Raw genomic sequence first — 21,790 nt, 5'->3', positions numbered from 1 at the left:
ATTAATATTTTTTATACTACATACAAAAAAGAACAGTTCTGGAAACAGCGTCGTGACACCTACTTTTCTTCTGACGATTCAGTCTATATTACGAGGCTAGTAGGAACTTCACACAAAATTTGTAGGTACGTTTATGACAAATCTCCGTAACAAACTTCACATATAGCTACAGCGTTTCGTTAGTAAAATCAAAGAAAGTTTTCACACAGCCAACTTAACCGAAATTAAGTCACACATTATTATTACTGACTTACGAGGCTTAGGTGATGACCAGTGGTGTAACGCACACCAAAATTCATGAAAATTGGTTAACTTGTTTAAAGTCTTTAAGTAGACAAGTAACAAGCCTACTTCGCTTCCAGAAAGAAAATAGTCTAAAACAACGTAAAGTGATCCGAGCTTTGTAGCACGCTACAGTGGCCTTTAGAAGAGCACCATAATCATTCAATTCATTTCCAGTCAAAACCATTCCTTTTTTCTGTCTAATGCTCAACCCGTTAGACAAATCCTGAATCTGGGGCATTTTCAGTAATATTTTCTTCACATTAATTTATTTATTTATTTATTTGTGATTTCTTTAATGACAGTCCCTCAGATTATATAGTCAAATGATGGAACGATTACTGAATACCAAATTGGAAGGAAGTGGTTGTGGCCTAATTTAAGGAACTATTTCAAAATATGCCCGGAAGGACTACGGAAAATCACGGAAAACTTCATTCAAGATAGCCGGTCTCTCGGCCAAGATTTGATCCCGAGACTCCCAGACACAAAGTAGGTACGATAATCACTCGGCTGCAACATTCAGTTCCGCGCTGAACGCTTTACGAAAAATTCCTTCCGATTACATTAACTACATGAAATAACTGTTTTACACACATGGTGGCAGCACAGGACAAGGATAAGACTTTCAAGGTGTAGTCACGTAATAAGACGAGAGACCTCAGAATTTGACATTTCACTTTACTCCACAATAAGTAACATTATTACAGGAACAATTAATTAGCAATAAAAACTAATCCAGCCCCACAGAAAGCTATTATAAGAACACGGTGTACTTTCTTTTACAGAACTCAATCTACATAAACAGAAACCCAGCATCCAGTATTCAAAAATGGACGATGATACGACTAAGGAACAAATACATTCAATAGGTAAAAGCAAATTGTCTTCAATAAGTTATTTTCTGAAGATAATCGAAGTTCAAATTACCTGTAACAAAAACAATTACTTGAAAAAAAATTAAATTACAAATTGATTTCTTCTACATTTTCCTGAAGTCATTACTTTCTACTTCAGTTCAGGTCAAACATCAAATTCTGCCGAACATGCCAGACTTCTTACACTAAGCATACATTTCCTAACTTGTTATGACTTACAACGCATTTCACGTATGTTTGGATGACAAATGCAATTCGTCTAAACAAGTTAAACTTGGTACAGAGATTCTTTAAGGACGTACTGTATAATTTTCCTATAACACTGAGGTGAGAACGAGCACGCAACGTTGAGTAAAGCTTCATTCATCGCATCCGCCGGTTCAAATATCGATGATGACTGGTCTCAAACCGAAGACCTTTGACATAAGAATACTCTGGATTCCAAGTCTTCTCATAAAGGCAACATAAAAACATCAAAACTGTGATAAAATATCAGATGCTAACCTTCCTGAAGCTCCTGAAGTTTCTGGTCGTCAGTCGCCCTGCTGTAGTCTTTTAGCTCGATCCAGTAACTGCTGTTTCCACTGCTCCCCCGACACCTCGAGCGCCCACGCAGGTATTGATAATGGGGGAAGGGAAAATTTTTCCATGGCAATTCTCACTCGTTCAGCTTGATCCAACCCCATTTCAATGGCGTTACCATTCGAAGAACCAGACCACAACTCTTTCACTTCAGCACGTCTGTCATTTTCAAGGTTACACTGACGATAATTAAAAATTGAGTATATAAACACAAAAGAATTATATGCACGCATAAAAACACAAAACTCAACATGCAGACTGAACAAGAATTAATCTAGTATCAACAAGCTTGTATTACTTTCCAAAATACAACACTTCCAATCGAAATTTGTACTAAGACAGCTTAGAAAGTCGGGGTTTATAAGCGACAAAGGTAACAAATTTCATCGGCTGCTAATTTTTATTTACCCATTACCTGATCTAAGACCACGTGTGAAGCACCAGCGTCTTCTGAGTCTACAGGGTCAGCAACGATGACATCTGCCACGGATGATCCGGGAAGAATGTCGGCACTCACCGAATCCTAGAAAGTAACAACGTAATTTTCCTACAACTCAAATTGTAAAAGAAGCTGACACACACATCAATTAAAAGTTATCATAAATAAACACACTTCGCCCTTTCTGCGCATTAATTAATTGCTAAAAACAAATTAATCTTAAAACATGCAATCATAATTACAACAGGCATAATATGAAGTCTCAAAAATCTTCGTTGACTTTAATTACTGTTGTCAATGTTGTTTAAGGCCAACAAAAAAAGTTCAGATTTGAAAAATGCAAATATTTTTGTGTCAGAATTATAAAACTTGCTCAATGCAACAGGCAGAAATATTACAGTAACAATTACCTGTCCTAAATGTAGTGATAAAATTTAACAAAAAAAATATAAAACTGTGATAATACATAAAAAATTAAGAAAACAAAAGCTTAAGCTGTCCTCATAACAGCAAAGCCGCTAAACTATGCAGGAAATAAATGCCTAAATAAAAATAAAATTATTAAATATCTAAATTAATAAAAGATATATTGAAGATGGCTGTCTTCTGGGTTGTTGCACCATGAAAACCTCAAATCCTTCTACTTATAACCTGTATTTCTGTTAAACAACATTCCTCCTTTTTAAAATGTCTTTCAAAACAATTACCTACATAACCTGGCCCCACTAAAAATTGTAATTTATTTTATTTGTGGTCTTATTGCCAATGATGTCAAGAGCGTATACTACATAGCATAAAATGAAAGGAATAAAGAAATAAAGGATATGCAAGAAAGTGGTCGTGGCCTAATGTGTTATGCCACCCAGTACCTGCCTCAAGCGAGTGAGGAAAAATCACAAGAAACCTCATTCAGGATAGCCAATCTATGGGCTCAGCTTTCAACCCAGGACATCCCAAACATAAAGCCATATAATAACCACATATTTGCCACATTCAGACCTTTTGTATGTAATAACTGGTAAAATACTTAACACTTTCCCATAAATATTTCTAAATGTAGGCCCGCAAGGAGCATGGATAATCCAAAATATTCCAACTAGGCTTTAAAAATGTTTCCCTTTAAAAATATGATTAGAAACCACTGCTTGCAGTCACTCATACCCACATCTTCATTTTCAGTATTATTAAGATCGTTTGGTCCTTGTGCAAGAAGTTGATAACCACTGTGAACTGCATCTTCATCCTCACTGTCAGAACTATCTTGCTCCACTACAACAATTCCTGTTTCAGCCGTGAATAGATTCTCATCGTACTCCTCATGTGGGGGCTCTGGTTTCCACATTCCAACCATGACTCCTAAAGCATAATCAATGCAAATTGTGAGATCCAAGAAAAATTATTTGTAAATATTGTTTTTCTCACAGAAAATTAGTGTTGTGCATAGAAATACGGGGAATGGCTTGCCAAGGAAGCTCTGGAGGGAACAGGAGACTTCAAAATTGGAGGAAGAGTGATAAAGACTGTAAAGTATGCAGACGACTTAGTAGTATTGGCGAAGGAAGAGGAGGAATTACAGAACATGATGGACAAGTTAGTGGAAACAGGTAGAGAGTATGGAATGGAAATCAACATTGAAAAATCAAAGGTAATGAGGATAGCACCGAGAGCAGAACCATTGAACGTTGTAATTGGAAACCAACAGATGGAGAATGTGGAGCATTTCAAGTACTTGGGAAGCATAGTCACGACGGACGCTCTGTGCACCAAGGAAGTAAAAGCAAGGATAGCCATGGCCAAGGCAGCTTTCGTCAAGAAGAGGATACTTCTCACTAGCAAGTTGGGCTTGGAGATGAAGAAGAAACTAGTGAAGTGTTACGTATGGAGTGTCGCGCTGTATGGAGCAGAGACTTGGACACTCAGGAAGAAGGAACAGAAATACCTGGAGAGTTTTGAAATGTGGTGTTGGAGAAGAATAGAGAAGATCAGGTGGACGGATCGAGTGACCAACGAAGAAGTATTGAGGAGAGTCAACGAGCAAAGAAACATTCTGCAGGCGATTACACGAAGGAAAGCTAACTGGCTGGGACATATTATGAGAAGGAATGGATTAATGAGTGATATCGCCGAAGGCCAGGTTGAAGGAAAGAGAGGACTAGGAAGAAGATTGATACAGCTAACCGACGACCTTAAACAAGGAAAGAAGATGACGTTCCAGGAATTAAAACGAGAAGCCGAGAATAGGGACAACTGGAGAGCTCTTTTTGGGCAGTGCAATGGACCTGTCGTAAGACAGAACACTTAATAATAATATAATATAATAATAGAAATACTTTTCAAAGTGACATATTAAAATGTCAAGAATGGACAAAGTCAAAAATACCACTTTTACAGACTGTGCCACATTCTGCTTACTTACCGTCTACATACGATTACAACATTAGAATAAAATACAGTTGCACCTTATGCTTAGACAGGATGACAGTTGGATCATCCTAACAATTATGTGTATGCCTAGGTGATACATATCTGCTATACAAAAACCAAAGAATCTCAGTCAGGATAGGTGGTCTTGGGGCTCAGATGTGAACCTGGGACTTCCCAAATATGAAGTATGAATACCACTTGGTCATTATGTTCAGTAAAATTTGACACTGAAGTTGCATCCACTGTACTATTAGAAATAATTATTTGCATATTTTAAAGTTCATATGATGTAATGTTTCATTTTCTGGAGTGAACTGAGAGGGCTTCATAAACAATCAGTAATATAGGGAGACATGTAACTCTTTATGGATCTAAATGTACTTCTGGTGATTTGCAGGCATACAAGTGAAATTGTACAGTATATAACAGATAAATGCAGAAGTTTTAACAAAACACAGAAATTCAGAACACTCACACACACACCAAAGATTAGACCTCAATGTCTGGTTGTACAGAATCAAAGTTTTTATGGAAAGTGTAATGATCACGCTTCTTCAATTATACAATACATTTCTAAATCAAGAGAGGAAGTTGAAGAAACGAACACAGTGTCACAAGAGCGGCTCAGCTCCTGTTACAACATAAATTCCACTCTCTAGATATGTATGTCTCATTAATTAGTAGAATGTAATGTTCAGTTGTATCAGTTTCTTTATAAAGATTAGTAGCTTGTTGGACTATGATGTTTCTGATTGAAATTCAGTTGTCATTTTGCATTTATATAATTTTAAGGTGAATGTTCAGTAGAGTAGAGTCGAGTAGAGTTTATTTACATTCCATAGATCCTTCTTAGGACTCAACCAAAGGATGTAGAACATGTCATTTCATACAATATACATACACTTCACAACTTTCAACACAAGTACAAGAACGTATTTCACATATCAATGTACATAAATTTCAGATTCTGCAATACAAGTAAGAAAAATAATTTTACAAATTAATATACATAAACCTCAGAATTTTAAATATAAATACAAAACTTGCTTTACATATACGTATATTATGGATATAAAGCTTAAACATTTTCAGCAGAGATGAAATCATCTACAGAATAGAAGGAGTGAGTAAAGACATAATCTTTCAATGCAGGCTTTAATACCTTCATATCATAATTTAGACTTTTAATTGTTGGTGGAAGATTATTAAACAACTTGATACCTGTATAGTACACCCCTTTCTGATATTTAGTAAAGTTAGCATTTGGCACATATAGATCATGTTTACGTCTTGTATTTAAATTATGTACATCCGTATTTCTTTTAAATTTATCCATGTTTTCCACCACAAATGATAGCAAGCAGAGTATAAATTCACTTGCAAGTGGAAGTATATTAAATTTACAAAATAATTTTCTACAAGATACCCTGCTTTTGACACCGGCCATTATTCTAATTATTTTCTTTTGCATGTAAAAAACTTTATTACTGTCTGTTGAATTTCCCCAAAAGATTAATCCATATGACAATACAGAGTGAAAGTAAGCAAAGTAAACTAGCTTTAAAGTATCTATTGTCATGAGTGGTACGACTGTTCTCATGGCAAAGCATGCAGAGCTTAATTTGGGAATAATATACTCAATGTGTTTCTTCCAATTTAAGGTACTGTCGACTTGTAAGCCAAGGAATTTGTTTGTTTCAACTTCCACAATTAATTTTTCTTCAAAACCTATATTTAATCTAGGATATGTCTTGTGCTTAGTAACAAATTTTATGAAGTTTGTTTTTTCAAAATTTAGTGCCAGTTTGTTAGCTATAAACCATTTGTTTATGTTGGCAAAGACATCATTCATGATATTTTCAAGATAGATCAATTCTTGGTGTGCAATAATGATACTTGTATCATCAGCAAAAAGAATGGGTTTGGATATAGAGTTCACAGTTGCCTGCAAGTCATTTATATATATATGAGGAAAAGTAACGGCCCAAGAACTGAGCCTTGTGGCACTCCGTGATTTACGATACCCCATTCTGAATAGGTATTATGATTGGTATGGGGGCTTTCAAGTTCTACTTTCTGCCTTCTATTATTTAGGTAGGATTTAAACCATTGTCTTGCTATACCTCGAATTCCATAAAATTTCAGTTTCATTAGTAATATTTCATGGTTTACACAATCAAATGCCTTGGCTAGGTCACAAGATATTCCACCCACATGCATTTTATTGTTAGGGGCACATACAATTTCATTTGTGAAACTAAATAGAGCCTTTTCTGTTGAGAGATTTTTTCTAAAGATGTATAAATAAATACGTAGATACATAAACATACGCCACTTGACTTCACCTCGACTTCTACTTTTTGTTACAATAATTGTGTAGTGAATACTATTGTAATAACTTCATAATACGTTTCAATGCTTTCATGACCAACTGCACCCTTATCATTTACAATGAATTATATACACAGAAATCTATATTACCTTATACAGCAGACTGTTTAAAACGAATACCAATACTTATACATCATTTACCGTAAACAACTAATTCACATTCATATAAACCACGGATAAATAACGTAGCGTAAGAAGCAAACACGGAATATAGTGCAATGATGGCCTAGTCCACAGGGAATTTAGCGATACTGCTGGGACTAGTGAAACGCGCCCGATCGTAATAGTGGTGGTGGTAACTTTTAGGTTATGTGAACTTAGATATGTTACAAATAAGACAACATCAGAAATAAATTTCTGTAGCCCTCATATTTACTAAAGAATTTCCACAAAAGTCGGACATCTGACGGATAAAATATCAAATAACATGACAAAACAAAGATCAATAGATCGGTCAAATAAATTGAATAACGCACCGAGAGGACAGCAGGGGCCGAAACTATAGAATTTTACCAAGTCCAGCCCAAGCTCCTGGTTTATTTTATGTTACCTGTAACCTTCATTTGCCAGACTTCCTTTATTCCAGCCTGCATAAAATCTGACCTATGGGTTGAGAACCCCTCTTTTAGGGGATCTGTACAAAAAAATTGTGCTCTACGGTGAGCCTTCAGACCTATTAAAAGGGACATAACTCAGTTAACCTTACCTTTGGCTAATAAATTCTGTAGGTGATTACATTCCTCATCTTTTTCAACAGCTTCACAGAAAGTCTGCATGTCAGATAATGCAAATTTTTCTACCAGACATGGAATAGATGCAATATCATTCAGTATATCAGGAAATATACGTTTAATGAAACTTTCTATACTTTTCAATGATGGCTCTAAGATGATCTGGAAAATTAATACACATTTTAATTGTGACATTCGTGTGAAAGAGCCACTATGAGTACAGAGCAGTATGGCTGTTGAACAAGAACCTTACCACATTTGCAGTATACAATAAATTTATACCACATACACTTGGGTCCTATAATTCAGTCCACAATATCTAGGTGATGAAAGTGTGTTATAAATGGCACCATAGTTCCTTTCAAATATACTATATCAGAAGTCACATTTTGGAGGCAATAATGGGATTCCAGTATATTATTATTGAGATATTTAACAGGGTGCAGTTATTTGACAGACAATAAAATGAAGAGAAAGATTAAACATTCTTGAACTGAATATGAGGACAGAAGACATACAACATGACTTGTCTGATCACATTTTAAAAGTGGATACTGAAATATGTGTAAAACAAATATTAAAGTAAGTTATAGTGGAGAAAGTGAAGGAAGGCTTGTAACCATAAAATATGGTGATAAAGCAATGTCAAGAGACCTGATCCATGATGTTAAGAAATATTTAGCATGTGTTTACTTTCATAATACTTGCCTTTGGACTTCCTGTATGCACTCATACATTAAGATTAAACTTCTTCTTACTTACTGTATTGTTCTTGAATGTGGTAGAAACTTTGAGCATCTGTCTTGGACCTGCAAGTCCATCCCCATGCACAGCTTCCAACATGATCTGAAGAGACCCCCTTACACACTGTTTTAAAGCCTCCTCAATAACAGCATCCATTTTATTAATGTAGGAAACCCAGCGTTGGCCTGTCTAAAAAATAATTTAACTTCTTCATTACATTCTGTTGGTATATAAACCCTTTTTTATAACTTTGTAACCTTATTAATTTAACTGTTTGTTCTCTAATTGCATTTGGTGATAGTAATATATTAGTGATTTCTTTGTTCTGAACTATGTCAATTGTCTGTTTTCAAGTCTTAAAAACCTTGATCCATCTTCTTCAAAAGTAAGAGGGGGGGAGACATACCTAACAGACTGAGCTATTCCTGATATGTGGATCACAAAACAGGTGCCACTCCTCCTTTTACATACAGACAAAGGGAGGTCCATCCTTCAAAATGTTGTAATTTCATAAGGTTTTAAGATTTTGAAAAAACACACACACACACAATGGATACAGTCCAAAACAAAGAAAGTACTATAATTAGTGTGCAAGAAGAGAAGTTAGGTAAATATGGTACATATGACACCCACACAACAAATTCTTTCAAATGTTATGGTTCAACAAAGGGTTATAATTGGATATAACCCATGGTGTGGGCTTTGTGTACCTCACATTCATAAATATTTTACTGTCAGGGGTGAATGATGGTAAATAGATTCACTGCCTTCAGATAATTGAAAGTAGGCTCTGACTCACCAGTGGTTTATACTCTTCAAATCCTTCATACACAGATCTTACACACTGTATGATATGTTTGTAGTGAGCAAGTATCTTAGTCATAGCTTCCTCCCTGAAAGAAAAATGTTAAGGAACACAAAAAACATATTGAACTAACTGAATGAAGAAGAGTCCTTGAGAAGTTAACAGTCACTGAGCTATTCAATAAATTCTCCACTTCTTATGTGCAGAGTAATTATGAATTCTCATAAAGCCAAAATATGACAATAAAAGATTTGAATCTTGTAAAATTCCCTAACCTTTACCATCCATGTGAACCAGTTAGTGCCCTCACTATGCTCTGGCTAGTTTCTTTGTGATCATTTTCATTGACGCCTGTCTACATACATCTTTGGCACAAATGACGGGTTATGTGAGATGACAGGCCTGAGTAAAATGTATATACAAATGGACCTTTCTGCAATATAATAGAACTGCATCCTACTTCACCTCAATTATCTAAGGAATGCCTGAACTTCAATATTAATATAACTCTAAATGGTTCTGACATCGGCATGTTACATTCAATATTTCTGTCCAGGCATTAGTCCCTTCTAACGGAACCAACAGAGTAAGCAATGTCGCCTGAATATGGAAGCACATCTAACTCAAGTGGTATAACTTTTAGAATTCTAAGCAGTGGATCAAGTCCAGAGGAACAGCAGTACTGAATTCAATATTAAACTCTTGAAAGTCCTTCTGTAGGTGGTAATGTGTACAGAGTTTCATACTTACATCTTTCAACACGTCATAAATATGTTATATAAATCTCCATTTTTACTAGCTTATGAAAATTACGTAATTTTGTTGTAAGTTTCAACTAAAACAAGGACTCACATTGGTTATAACAACAATAAAATAAAAATGCCCTAAGAGTATTCCCACAGATTTACACTTTTGAGAAATACTGCAGTGCTAATAATTACATAAAAAAACTAGCATATGTGATATTTTTATTTTTGTGTATACTTTCCAAAAATTAATAATATCTGTGAAATAGTGATCTTACAGAAGCTCAATTTTTGTGTACTGCTTCATAAAGAGTCATACATTTAGAATGCCAAGTGTCATTAAATTTTATAAGAGCAAAGCAACATCCATTTGTCAACTTGACCCATAAATGTTATACAATTATGTTTACTTTAGGGAATGTTAAAAGATCTGTTACAATACATGAATACAATGAATTGGATCAATTATTTTATGATTCATTGTTCCAAATCATACAGTATATGTAATAAAATATTTACAAAATATAGCTTCTGCATTTAACCTTCATTGGCCAGGTTAGTTTCTCACCTGCATTTAGTCAAATGGTAATCCAGTTCCTTCAATTCATATACATGACTATTATCCACATGAATGAATGATGTGTCACATATTTCTTCACAAATGCTTACAATCTCCAGATTAGATTTCTTAAAATCATCCACAAAGTCTTGTAACTACAATAGAAAGATGTTTTATTTGACTATGAAAATGTGTCAGAATAAGATATACACCAATTTTGATTTATATGAAGAACTATGTCATCCCATCAACTAAACTGAACACCTAACTTCTCTTCCCCTGTAACTGCACTCTCTGAATGAATTTCCAGTTTCCTTTTTATCCAAAAGCACTAGGTATTCTATGCAAAGTAAACTTTAAACCATGATCCTCTTTAAATTTTAATTGCATATATAGTTTGTGGTTTCACATAATAAACTGACAATATCACAAAAGGGTATTAAAATGTTTATTTCATTAAGTCTTGACATTGACTTATCTGTCTTTTGATTAAGTCTTAATATTTTTAAATTTCTATAGTGTAAATTAATTGAATGTTATATACTAGCCAGACATTAAGTTAAAAATATGCTGTTTAATTTTCTGTTAGTGGCAAAATGGCTCGCTAAATAAAATTTTTTACAGAAGTCTGATGATTGCATCACTTATTCTCCCATTTCAATGGAACTGTAATATCTTCCATACCTAGACCATAAGCAACAGAAATGAGTGAGAGAACAGTCACTTCCCTAGTTTATTTAATAATACTGTGGTAGTTACAGAGGTTGATGTTATACACTGTAAAATAAGAAACAGTACTATAATTAAGATCAGAATAACTTTTATTCTTACCTGAGATGTACGTATAGAGAATTCATATATATACACATCTGAGACATCAGTATTCCATTTAAGTTCCAGCAATGCACAGTTTATTTTCTTATCACATTCTTCGATCAACTCCCTGAACAATTCTGTCTCTTCATCTGATAATGCTGACATTGGAAGGAAAAAAGTATGTCAATTTTGTTAAAGATATTATCAAGGTACAGCACTTCACAAGAAAATTATTTTCATAACATCTGCCTCAGGTTAATATTAATAATCAATATTATTCTGCAGTATATCCTGGAAAAGTAGTTTCTAACATCTAACATAGATGGGATGATTTATGAGAAGTGTTTAAGGCCTCCCATTCAGTCTTTTTATCAAACTTAAGAGATGAAATTGAATTGTTGAGTGTAACTGCATGCGTGGTGTAAATTTTAATGATTTGCATGTAACACAATGTGGACCCTCCCCAGGTTACAAAAAATGTTATATAATTTGAGCTGCTGAAAGCAATATGTAACAAACTATAAATTAAAATAATCATCACCATTCTATGAACTACAAGTAAACAGAATCCATTTCAGTTATTGGCGTGCAACCAAATGCATCAAATTTCAGAAACTTCCTAAGTGTACCATTATGTGTATAATGTATAAATATACTTTTAGTCTCAGATTTACAGTACACAAATTATAACACACACTAAGAAATTATGTTCAAATTAATTTTACCTTCTATGATGTGGTTATAATCCAACACAACAGTGAGAACCCTCTCATACAGCAATTTCAATATATCCCATTTCTTATATACTGATTGGATAACAGATGGGACTCCAAATTTCAGTCTCTCCCATTCCCTTGCTTCACAACACACATTTAGAATAACCCTGTAAAAATAGCAATCATTAAGCACAATTTAATATTGAAGGTAATAAAATGTATTATGCCAAGTTAGGTGTCATAGCAGAATAAAATTAAATCTGTGACTTTTAATGTCAGTATTAGTGATCATGTTAGCTACTTTGAGTCTATCAAACCTGATGCAAATTTGAATCAGTTAATTATTGAATAACAATGTACATAAGTTTTGATATACTTTTTAAAGTTTGAAATTAGTATCATACATGTATTTTGAATAGTCTAAATTGCCAGTGTGTTGATAAAAACCTGGATGATCACACATAATGAATGTTAACTAGCAATAACCATCATTGGCATGGATCACTTTATGCACTAAATCATATAATTTGGTATCCCAGCAGCAATTAGAAAACATAGGCTATGGGGAAATTGACATGGAGAATGATTTCATACAATAAATATACAAAATAAAACAAAACATGTTTGTGACCACAGTTCAGAATTTCATCATAACAATACACAACTTACCTGTCAAGATTAGGTTTCAAAAGTCCAGGTCTTCTATGGCTTTTAACCATCAATGGTCTGTCTAGTCTTGCATCCATATTTCCATCCAAACTATCATTCCATTTCTGATATACATCTCTCACTATATTTTCCATTGACTCCATGAGTTTCTCATACTGTGTATGTACTTCATGTTCCATTCCACAAGGAGGCAGCCACTGAGCATCATCCAGTATCTGACAAAGAAAGTGTCTACTTATTTAATATTATAGATGTGCTTAATTTCTAACCTGAGATTGGCAAAAGATATCAATTCATGAATTTGTTAACATAACTTCTGTCAAGTCAACTGTAAATACAAATTAAAATCTGTTCTATAACTATTGATGCTATTCAAAGCCTGGTCCAAGTCAATAATAAAAACAATGGATCCTGCAGAAATAAATTAATCAGCTACCACTGTACATCACCTACCTTACCTTCATTAACCTCATAAAATGTCTCTTCTTCAAGCGTGTCATTAAAGCTCGACCAGCAAAAGGAGGTAATCCTACTGGACAGGAAGTTTTCTCTTTAACCAAGTCTTTCTTTGTGTACTGAATCTCTTCACTAAAGAGCTTATACACCTATTGAGGATATTAACAAATGTCAACAGATGCATTAACAATGTGTCAGAATATGGATAATATTGACAGAATTAAACACATAATGAAGTGCAATGTTTACTCCTCTGTGAAACCAATCCAACCAACTGTTTTAAAGCAATAAAACTAGTGAACAAAAATACATAATTTTTTTAATCATCCAGTGACAGATTTTGAAAACTGCTTTCTTTAAATATACATGTCAGTATAAGCATCTTTGTTCTGTATATTGTTTTGTTTCCCACTCATGACTTTCAACTTAAATAAAGAATGTTTAAACTCATTGAATCACCAAATATAATACAAAGTATCAGGTACTCTACAATTTTTGTCAAACATTTGCTAGTGATCATGGACAGTCTTAAGTTTGGACATCCATAGATATTATGTGAAGTTCCTCAAACTCTCTCATATATTGGCTCAAACAGATCACACGAGACAACACTTTATCAGTGATTTTGTTCCTCTACTTTCATCATTTTCCTATTTTCTTTCCGTCCCTTATTGAACATAAAATTTAATAAAAAGAAACTACAATACATTTAAGACTGAAATATCTTGCCATTGCAGTACCTACAATTCATTATTTCACAACTATCACACAAATATTTCCCAATTTCCCACAAGCATAAATGGCTCACCAGTTCGAGGATATGACACAAAAGAGTCTCAAACTGATGAGGTTTGGTTTTCAGAAAAATCAGGGAGTAGTTGGTGAGACACATTTCTTGTTGACTTTATGAGAGGAAAAAACTGTAAAGCTCACACCTCTAAAATGAAAAGGTTTCAGGCACTATATAAGCATTGCTCAGACTTGCTTTTGAGTTTTCTTTCCAAATTAATTACCCCTTTTCAGCTTTTTCAAAAATGAAACAGTTGTATCTATAAAAGTAGACAACTGAAGGTGAGTGCTTGTTAATACATTCTGCGGTGCAATGTAAAATGATCTAGAGCATGTGCTGATAAGCATACTGTATGAAGAGAGATAAACAATATGTAAGATAACTCACAGCAACAGTTTTGCAGACATACAAAGGGTGCAAAGCATCTCTTTTAGAATAATGGTAAAATGCTTGCAGAGCAAGAACTCCCTCCTCTATGTTCACTACTTGCTCAAAAACAGATACCATGAGATTTTTCAGTTTCACCTCAATATCTTTCATCTGGCCTCGGAACCTTTTACAAAGATAAATTAACATTATGAGAAGCATACTACATTACAGTTTCATGTCGGAGTATGTGTATAATTTTCTACACACAGCAATTCACTCTTTTGTCTACTATTTGAACAGTCATTCTGTAATAAATAATGTAACCACAAAACTTATTAGACCATCAAAATTCACAGCATAAGTACCGTGCTGGCTAGCTTGTATATTAATTTAGTCCCCTAAAATTTGTTTGTAAGTTAGATACCCAAGCCAGCATACACTAGCCAAATTAACCATGATTAAGCTGAAATATATATAACTTCTACTTTTGGGTGTGAGCCATGTAAAATGTTGAGCATTAACCAAAGTTTCAGCAAACACTGCAGTTGCCTGTAGATATGCCAGTAAGTAAGAAAATATGTTAAAACATGAGCAATAATTAATTTCTATCTGTTACATTACTTTAAATAAGAATATCCCATCTGATGTCTTACTTTATAATAGCATCACACCATGAAGAAGCTTTCACATCTAAGATATTCTGTTGGACATCTCTAATAGCTTGCAAATTTTCTGCAAATGACCTCTCTACATTCTCACATATATTTTCAAAATCTTCTCTTCTTGTTCCTCCAAAGTGGGGTTTTGAAACATTCTCTGTTTCATCCATCCTATAATACCAAATACATACACTAAAATTAGGTGTGTCTGAAATATTAATATGTGATACTCTCCTTAAGTTCAGAACTGAAATCATCCCTTTCAAAGTTCAAATTCTGAAGCCCTAGTTGATTTATCTTTATTCTCCAAAAAGCTTTCTTTGTTAACTTTAATAACAGGTCCCTTCAGAAATTTAACTGTGACTGTGTACTTAGCTGCCTACATTGTAGAAGTTCTTGGGTTTTCTTTTCTGTAGTGTGAAAATTGCATTTCTAACTGGACAGGTACCTCATAGTAATAGTGCACAATACTACAATTTAACCAAATGAATAAACAGATTCCTCCCCCCCGAAAAGCATACATACACATTATTACAGCATATTTATACATGAATGCTTATACACATACCTGCCAAAAATTATCATGGCTTCACATATTTCAATCATATCTTTGCATCTCTGTACAAATGAATCTATTTGGTTAAAAATGGGACCATTATCTATATCCCATGGAATATGCGAAGACTTTGAGTGGGTTTCTGCAATCTGTAATGACAAAAGCTCTATTAAAACAGGTTCCACAAATGCAAAGAAGTGAAAGGTGGTGAAGTGTTATATAAATGGCAGCTAAAAGAACTGAAATACTAAAAAAGGGCAGTTGATTCAAATACTGACTGAGGAAATGAGATCTTCCATGGTTTTTTCCTGTTTCTCCAGATAAATGCCAAAGATTATTGGGTCCAACCTTTCATTCAGAGTATTTCAATAGGAGTTCTCTAAATTCAAGTGTATTTTCACACTATTCTCAATTCTACATAGATGGTTTAGAAGTATACAAGCATAAATTACATTCTCTTTCTTAACAATAACAAATGGCAACCATTATAAATCACAGAAGACATAGGCACGCCAAATGATGATAGTTCTGATTTGTACTCAGAAGGTCCCTGTTTTCAGCCTTGGTCAGCAGACTGTCTATTTTGATAAATAAGTTCATGCTTTTCCATTTTACATGCAGGAAAATGCTAAGAAGCACCTTAAAATATAACACACCATCATTTTCCACTCCCTTTCCAGTTTATCACTCACAATCATGTGCTGTTAAACATAATTTGCTACATAATCTATGTAGTATGCAAAGCATTATTAAATAAATCAACAAATAAACAAGTAAAACTGCAGAACTAAGTCATAAGATGCAACAAAGAGTCATTCAGTGTGAATCATACCTCATTGTATTGAAGCCTGTATTTCAAACAACATTCAGTTATATTTTCAAATATCTTAATGCCTGCCCTTGTATTTCCCTGAAAGACACATTCAAGATTCACAGCCCTAGTACACTGCAAGATGACTTGGTTGCTAATTAATCGACAAAGTGCAGACAACTTTTCCCTGAAAGAAAAATAGTAATAGGAAATTAAACAAGTAGTTCAAAGTAACCTCATAAAGTCTTAGTCTGAGGCTAATCCCATTCCCTTTTATAGGACCCAACACAAACAGATATTGTCACCTCAAGACAGGAGCAGAGCAAGCTCCTAAAATGTAGTGGTCTTGTTTTAAAATACTAAACAATAGATGAAATCCAGAAGTTTAGAATATTTTCAGCTACAATAGGATTCAATACAACCTTTATTTTTAGTTTCTTACATTTTGGACAGGATAGGATTATGGCAAAGCCAAAAACTTGTAAAAGAATAATACTGTATTCTGCATTTAAACCTGAATAGAATGTTGGCTCATATATCATCAAAATATTTACAAATAAATACATTACTTTTTACCTTGTATTATAATATGGTGAGTTTATCCAAATTACTCTAATATTTTGTAATAATGTCGGTATAATCTTAGGAATATCAGCAGGTGAAATAGTTTTATCCAGTTCATCACAAGGATCCTTTAAAATCTGCAAGAAGTCAATGTTTGACTTTGCTTCATGTATCTCTTCCTGAAATTCAAATATGGCATAAATATTCAGGTTTAAAAGTATTATCCATATAACAACACTCAATATGCTCATATCATTTACTTACTTTAATTTCTTCAGCAAGACTAAGAAACTGACATATGTAAGTTGATTGATTCATCAGCAAAATATCACATATGTGGTTTAATGATTTGTCTTGCAGTTGAACATCTAAACCAACTAAATTTTTATCTGGAAAATATCCAAATACATATACATTGTACAATATAGACCATTTATTTCACATTTAAATAAAGTTAACTCTCTCTCTCTCTACAACTCACATTGCACAAATATTACTCTTACCAAATCACAAGAAAACTAAGTTAAAAAATAATGTACTAATTTCTGCACAATTTAGTCTGTGGTCTTCTAGCATGTGTTGTGTGGTTTTCTGGTTGCATATCATTTCAAAGGAACATGCCAGTTACATCTTCAGTACAGCTGTTAACTAAAATCAAAATTTTCACGATTATATTTTAAAATTACATTCTGAATTAGTAATTATTAAGACTCTGCACTTCTATAACTTACATCTGTATGTCCACAACTCATATTCATCAAAAGGGCATAATCCTTCTGCATAAGTAAGCCATTCCTTATCACTCAGTGCAGCTCTTATTTGCCGAATCCAGTAAACAGTTACACCTGTAATCCCATTAATTAATTTACAGAAGGACACCAATAATTATTATGAAATTTTGAGAAATATGAGATTCTCATAGTGATGGGTATGAAGATGGCTGCCTTCTGGAATGTAGCATCATGTAGTCTGGTACACATTAATATACATTTCAGAGGAGCTTACTACTTTCATCCCAGAAGACAGCCATCTTTGTTATGAAGTTGTTGTTATTTATAATATTACCTACCTTACAACATATCAAAACCATTATTATCATTTTAGAATGATCAAGGTCACAAACCAAGGGTGGGGCACAGAGCATGGATGAAATGATAAGCACATACAAGATTTTAGTCAGGAAACCTGAAGAGACCACTTGGTAACCAACTTATAGAAAAAGGATTGGAACTCTGTAAAAAGAGGGAAATTTCTAAACTAAATGAGTGTACTACCATATTCTTAAGAAGCAATCTGTTCCTTGGAGTGAATTAGTTCACATCTTACCTTTAAGGAAACATCCCAGTATCCACTGGAAGGGGCAAGTTTGGACTCCGTAGAGAGAAAAAAAATCCCTGCTAATGCCGGAAATAAATTCCCAGTAACTGAGTACAATAACACCCATTTTATTGACTTCAGCTATCATTATGAAACTACTATTTATAACACAGTGCAGCCATACCAAAATTGCAGCAGCTTTTTATCCAACTTCTGCACATGTGAAAATTGCATATGTATAAGGTCATAAACAGAAGTAATTAATATATGGTGGATTTTACCTTCCAATCTCCTCACCAAATTCTTGTCTTTACTAGCTTCTTCAACACTTAAACTCAAACTTTCTTGAGGAACATACATGACGGTTGAGCCTCGTAATCTGTAGTGTGTATCAATATAGAAGGAAAGAAAGTCATGCAAATTTATAGAAAACTCATGTTTTACATCTGAATGTTAGTTAAAGAAATATCATTCTTGTTTGAAAGACGCTACGATTATTACTCTTTATAAAGTTATAGTATTAAGTCACCTGTTGTTATGAGTACCACTGCAACTCAATTTTTCTGTAGCTGTTTCATCTTCCATTTACAGCCATTTCAATCTTTCAACTTTATTGAAATTGTATGAATTCAAAACTGACAAATGAAGACAGTCAGTAACCTTATTCAAATTTCTACAGATATCTACTCCTAATATAATAACCACTGTTCATCACGCTTGAATGTGCAAGTGCACCATTCACACAATGCAGAAGAAATTAATTAAAATATGTTCTGACAGTAGCATCTCTGGTAGCAAGACATGCAAATTAGACTATGGTGGGGTATGGAAGAGTCTGCATTTGGCATGAGTATGGAGTCAGGTGGTTTTGTGTTGGTGTGTTCGACAGGAATCTGACTTCAGTCACTGAAAATGTTTCACATTTAATTCACGCTATAAATACATTTTATACCATTAGTATTTTCAATATGATTTGCAAAGATAATGCTCCAATAAACTGTATTACTGTTTAATACAAAAAAGTTCATTCCTGTCACCTCTGATGTGTCATATTATAATAGTATTAAAATAATACCTGAACACTGTAGTAAAATTAAATATCCCCTTCAGTCTCTGTTATTCTCTCTGAGGGACATACAAAACTTAATACTTGTAATAAATGGATAAAATGTTTATTTTTTATACTGCAGTCTAACCAGCTTTAAGCAAGTGTAGGTCTTATATGAATTTACTTCCAGTAATGCCACCTGTACAAAGTTTTCCATGTCTGCTTTCTCACACTGGTCTGTAATGCAGTTACATTTCTTATAAAAGATGCTGGTTTGGTAATGTGTACAAATGAACAAGTTTTTAAAGGCAGAGTATAAGAAGCCATCTTTAACATTTTTATCTTGCAGACTTGTAATACATCTGGATGGCATGCATCATCCCACATTTGTTGCAATGATGGTGTTATAATAGAAACAGTCTTTTCTTAAACCCAAATGGGCAACAGTCAAATACCATTAAACACTCTAAATTTGTCCTCATTATTGAAGTCATTACAAAAACTGATCACACATAAAGGATACCATTAGGCCATGATGTATTCATGAAGTATCTTGGGGAATAGACATATTGTAGAACATCAAGCATTGCCCCTTCAATGCTATCAGTTGCTGTCCCAAATGTAACAAATTCACAGAAATTCTCTGGTGTTATAACATCAGTAGGATCCTTCATGAAGTATATCAAATATTTAACAGGGACTGTTGGAGGCCCTAATTCTGCTGCTAATGTAATGTCATCAGGATAAATGCTTAGTACCCAAGCAGACTTGCTCAAGAAATAGTCTTTGATAACATTCTCTACATTCACATTCCAGACATCATTCTGAACATCAGTCAGAGTAGCATAATGTTTGACTTCCCTCACCTGAAAAAGAAGAGAAAAATAAAATAAAGAATGTCCTCACTCAGAAACTGTACATTAAATATAAGATTCTGTACTGTGAAACTAACTTACCAATAATTCTAACTGTTCATCTGTATAGAATGGCACAGCAGGTTCCTCTGCTTCAGCTTCTGCATCAACTGAAATATTCAATTCTGTCTTTTATGGAACCCTATCACCAGTCCCTATCCAAAGCCAAATTAATCTAGTCCACACCCTACAACACAAATTCCATGAGATACATTTTAATATTATCCTTCAATCTATGCCTATGTCTTCCAAGTGGTTTATTTCTTTGAGCTTTCCATCATAATTTTTGTATGCAACTCTAGTTTTCCCCACGTGCATTACATGTCCTGCCAATCCCAATCTCAGCCTTCATTTAACCATCATCATATTATTTTGTGATAAGTACATATTATGGAGTTTTCTCCACCCTCCTGCTAATTCTTCCCTCATAGGTCCAAATATTCCCCAAAGTACCATGTTCTCAAACAACCTCAATTTTGTTTTCCCTTAATACACTCATACAAAACAAAAGGTAAAATTATAGTCTTGTATATTGTAATTTTTACAGCAAACAGGATTATAAAATATTTAAATCACTTATTGCACTTTCATACAAACCATATAAATCCATAAAAGCTACAAACCCACTATAGAAACCTCTTCTTCAGAATGAGAAGAGGATCTTGGAGTGCTCAATGTAGATGTATTAGTTATTGTAGTTCTGGTACTCATCTTAAACAATTCACAAAATCATCAGGCCCATTTTCAAATAAACAATGATCCTGAATAGAGTATAAAGACAATATCTGTTCAAATACCTCTTAACATAAATCAATAAATAAATATGTTACCTTGGCAACTACAAACATGGCACTTCTATCATGGAACTCAGAGAGATGTACACAAAACTCAGGCCCTTATTTAAAGTGGCTTTTAAAAATAAAACAGACTAAACCAAAATAGCTTGACAACGTTTATTGTAAGTTTACCATGCAGACCTTCACAAGAATTAGATTGTTTTTTGGTTGCTTTTTGCTGGCATGATAAAATATAAGATACTTTTTTAAAATTCTTAAAAAACAACCCTTTTGTACAACCCTGAAATAGATTAAGGGATATCTTTAGAATACATTTGTTTTATTCTGGTCATTTCTATAAAAAATGTGTAATAAGACAGACTACATAGAACAAAATAATATTTTGTGATATAACTTCACTGCCTGGTGGTCAGACAAATTGTATGCATGTTTAAATTAATACACAAATGCAAAAAACTTACATTTCTATGTTTGATGTAGACATGAACATAGCTAATAGCTTAATGTTATAAAGAACAGATTGCCAACATTAAGTAAACTTTCCACCATCTGATACATTGGTTGTAACAATTTTGTTTTCTGGAAATAATTTTATATGCTTCCCATAGATGGCAGCAAAGGGAAAATCTTGTAGCTCAGAAACTGACAGAAAAATGTCACAAGCACTAATGTTTTATTTTATGAGGAGATTGCAGGAATGACGGCCACAACCCCGAAATATTGTCCT

At 33.7% G+C, this 21,790-nt stretch overlaps 2 protein-coding genes across 2 annotated transcripts; both read right to left on the bottom strand.

Moving 5' to 3' along the window:
• Nucleotides 1-1,693: 1,693 nt before the first annotated feature.
• On the bottom strand, nt 1,694-3,532 carry LOC110838814 (uncharacterized). Its single transcript, XM_022082417.2, has 3 exons — nt 3,347-3,532; nt 2,158-2,265; nt 1,694-1,921 (listed from the first exon to the last, which is right to left on the bottom strand). Exons 1-3 carry the CDS (start codon nt 3,530-3,532, stop codon nt 1,694-1,696), a joined length of 522 nt encoding a protein of 173 aa, XP_021938109.1.
• Nucleotides 3,396-21,690, bottom strand: LOC110838815 (dynein axonemal heavy chain 2). The gene is made up of 20 exons (XM_087347122.1): nt 20,890-21,690; nt 20,309-20,376; nt 19,876-20,218; nt 18,586-18,750; nt 17,719-17,832; nt 17,252-17,376; nt 17,000-17,166; nt 16,445-16,610; nt 15,625-15,761; nt 15,051-15,227; nt 14,416-14,581; nt 13,241-13,387; nt 12,783-12,997; nt 12,123-12,280; nt 11,413-11,555; nt 10,591-10,736; nt 9,271-9,364; nt 8,490-8,660; nt 7,087-7,889; nt 3,396-3,534 (listed from the first exon to the last, which is right to left on the bottom strand). The coding sequence occupies exons 1-19, from the start codon at nt 20,975-20,977 to the stop codon at nt 7,689-7,691; spliced, it is 2,991 nt and encodes a 996-aa protein (XP_087203248.1). The 5' UTR covers nt 20,978-21,690; the 3' UTR covers nt 3,396-3,534; nt 7,087-7,688.
• Between the last annotated feature and the right edge of the window lie 100 nt (nt 21,691-21,790).

Source organism: Zootermopsis nevadensis, unplaced genomic scaffold (genome assembly GCF_977971745.1).
Source record: "Zootermopsis nevadensis isolate Lab colony 2312 unplaced genomic scaffold, Znev_1.0 Znev_ptg000011l, whole genome shotgun sequence".
Taxonomy (NCBI): Eukaryota; Metazoa; Arthropoda; class Insecta; order Blattodea; family Termopsidae; genus Zootermopsis; species Zootermopsis nevadensis.
This window is presented reverse-complemented; position numbering and strand designations above follow the sequence as displayed.

Excerpts from the sequence above, each read along its gene's own strand:
- LOC110838814 (XM_022082417.2), bottom strand. The coding sequence starts at position 3,532 with ATGGTTGGAATGTGGAAACCAGAGCCCCCACATGAGGAGTACGATGAG. Across the intron at positions 2,266-3,346 it reads ATAATACTGAAAATGAAGAT|GATTCGGTGAGTGCCGACAT; the intron begins GTGGGTATGAGT and ends GTTACTTTCTAG. Across the intron at positions 1,922-2,157 it reads CACACGTGGTCTTAGATCAG|TGTAACCTTGAAAATGACAG; the intron begins GTAATGGGTAAA and ends AATTATCGTCAG.
- LOC110838815 (XM_087347122.1), bottom strand. The coding sequence starts at position 20,977 with ATGAGTACCAGAACTACAATAACTAATACATCTACATTGAGCACTCCA. Across the intron at positions 17,167-17,251 it reads GTCTTGCTGAAGAAATTAAA|GAAGAGATACATGAAGCAAA; the intron begins GTAAGTAAATGA and ends TTTGAATTTCAG. Across the intron at positions 12,998-13,240 it reads ATTTTATGAGGTTAATGAAG|ATACTGGATGATGCTCAGTG; the intron begins GTAAGGTAGGTG and ends TTTCTTTGTCAG.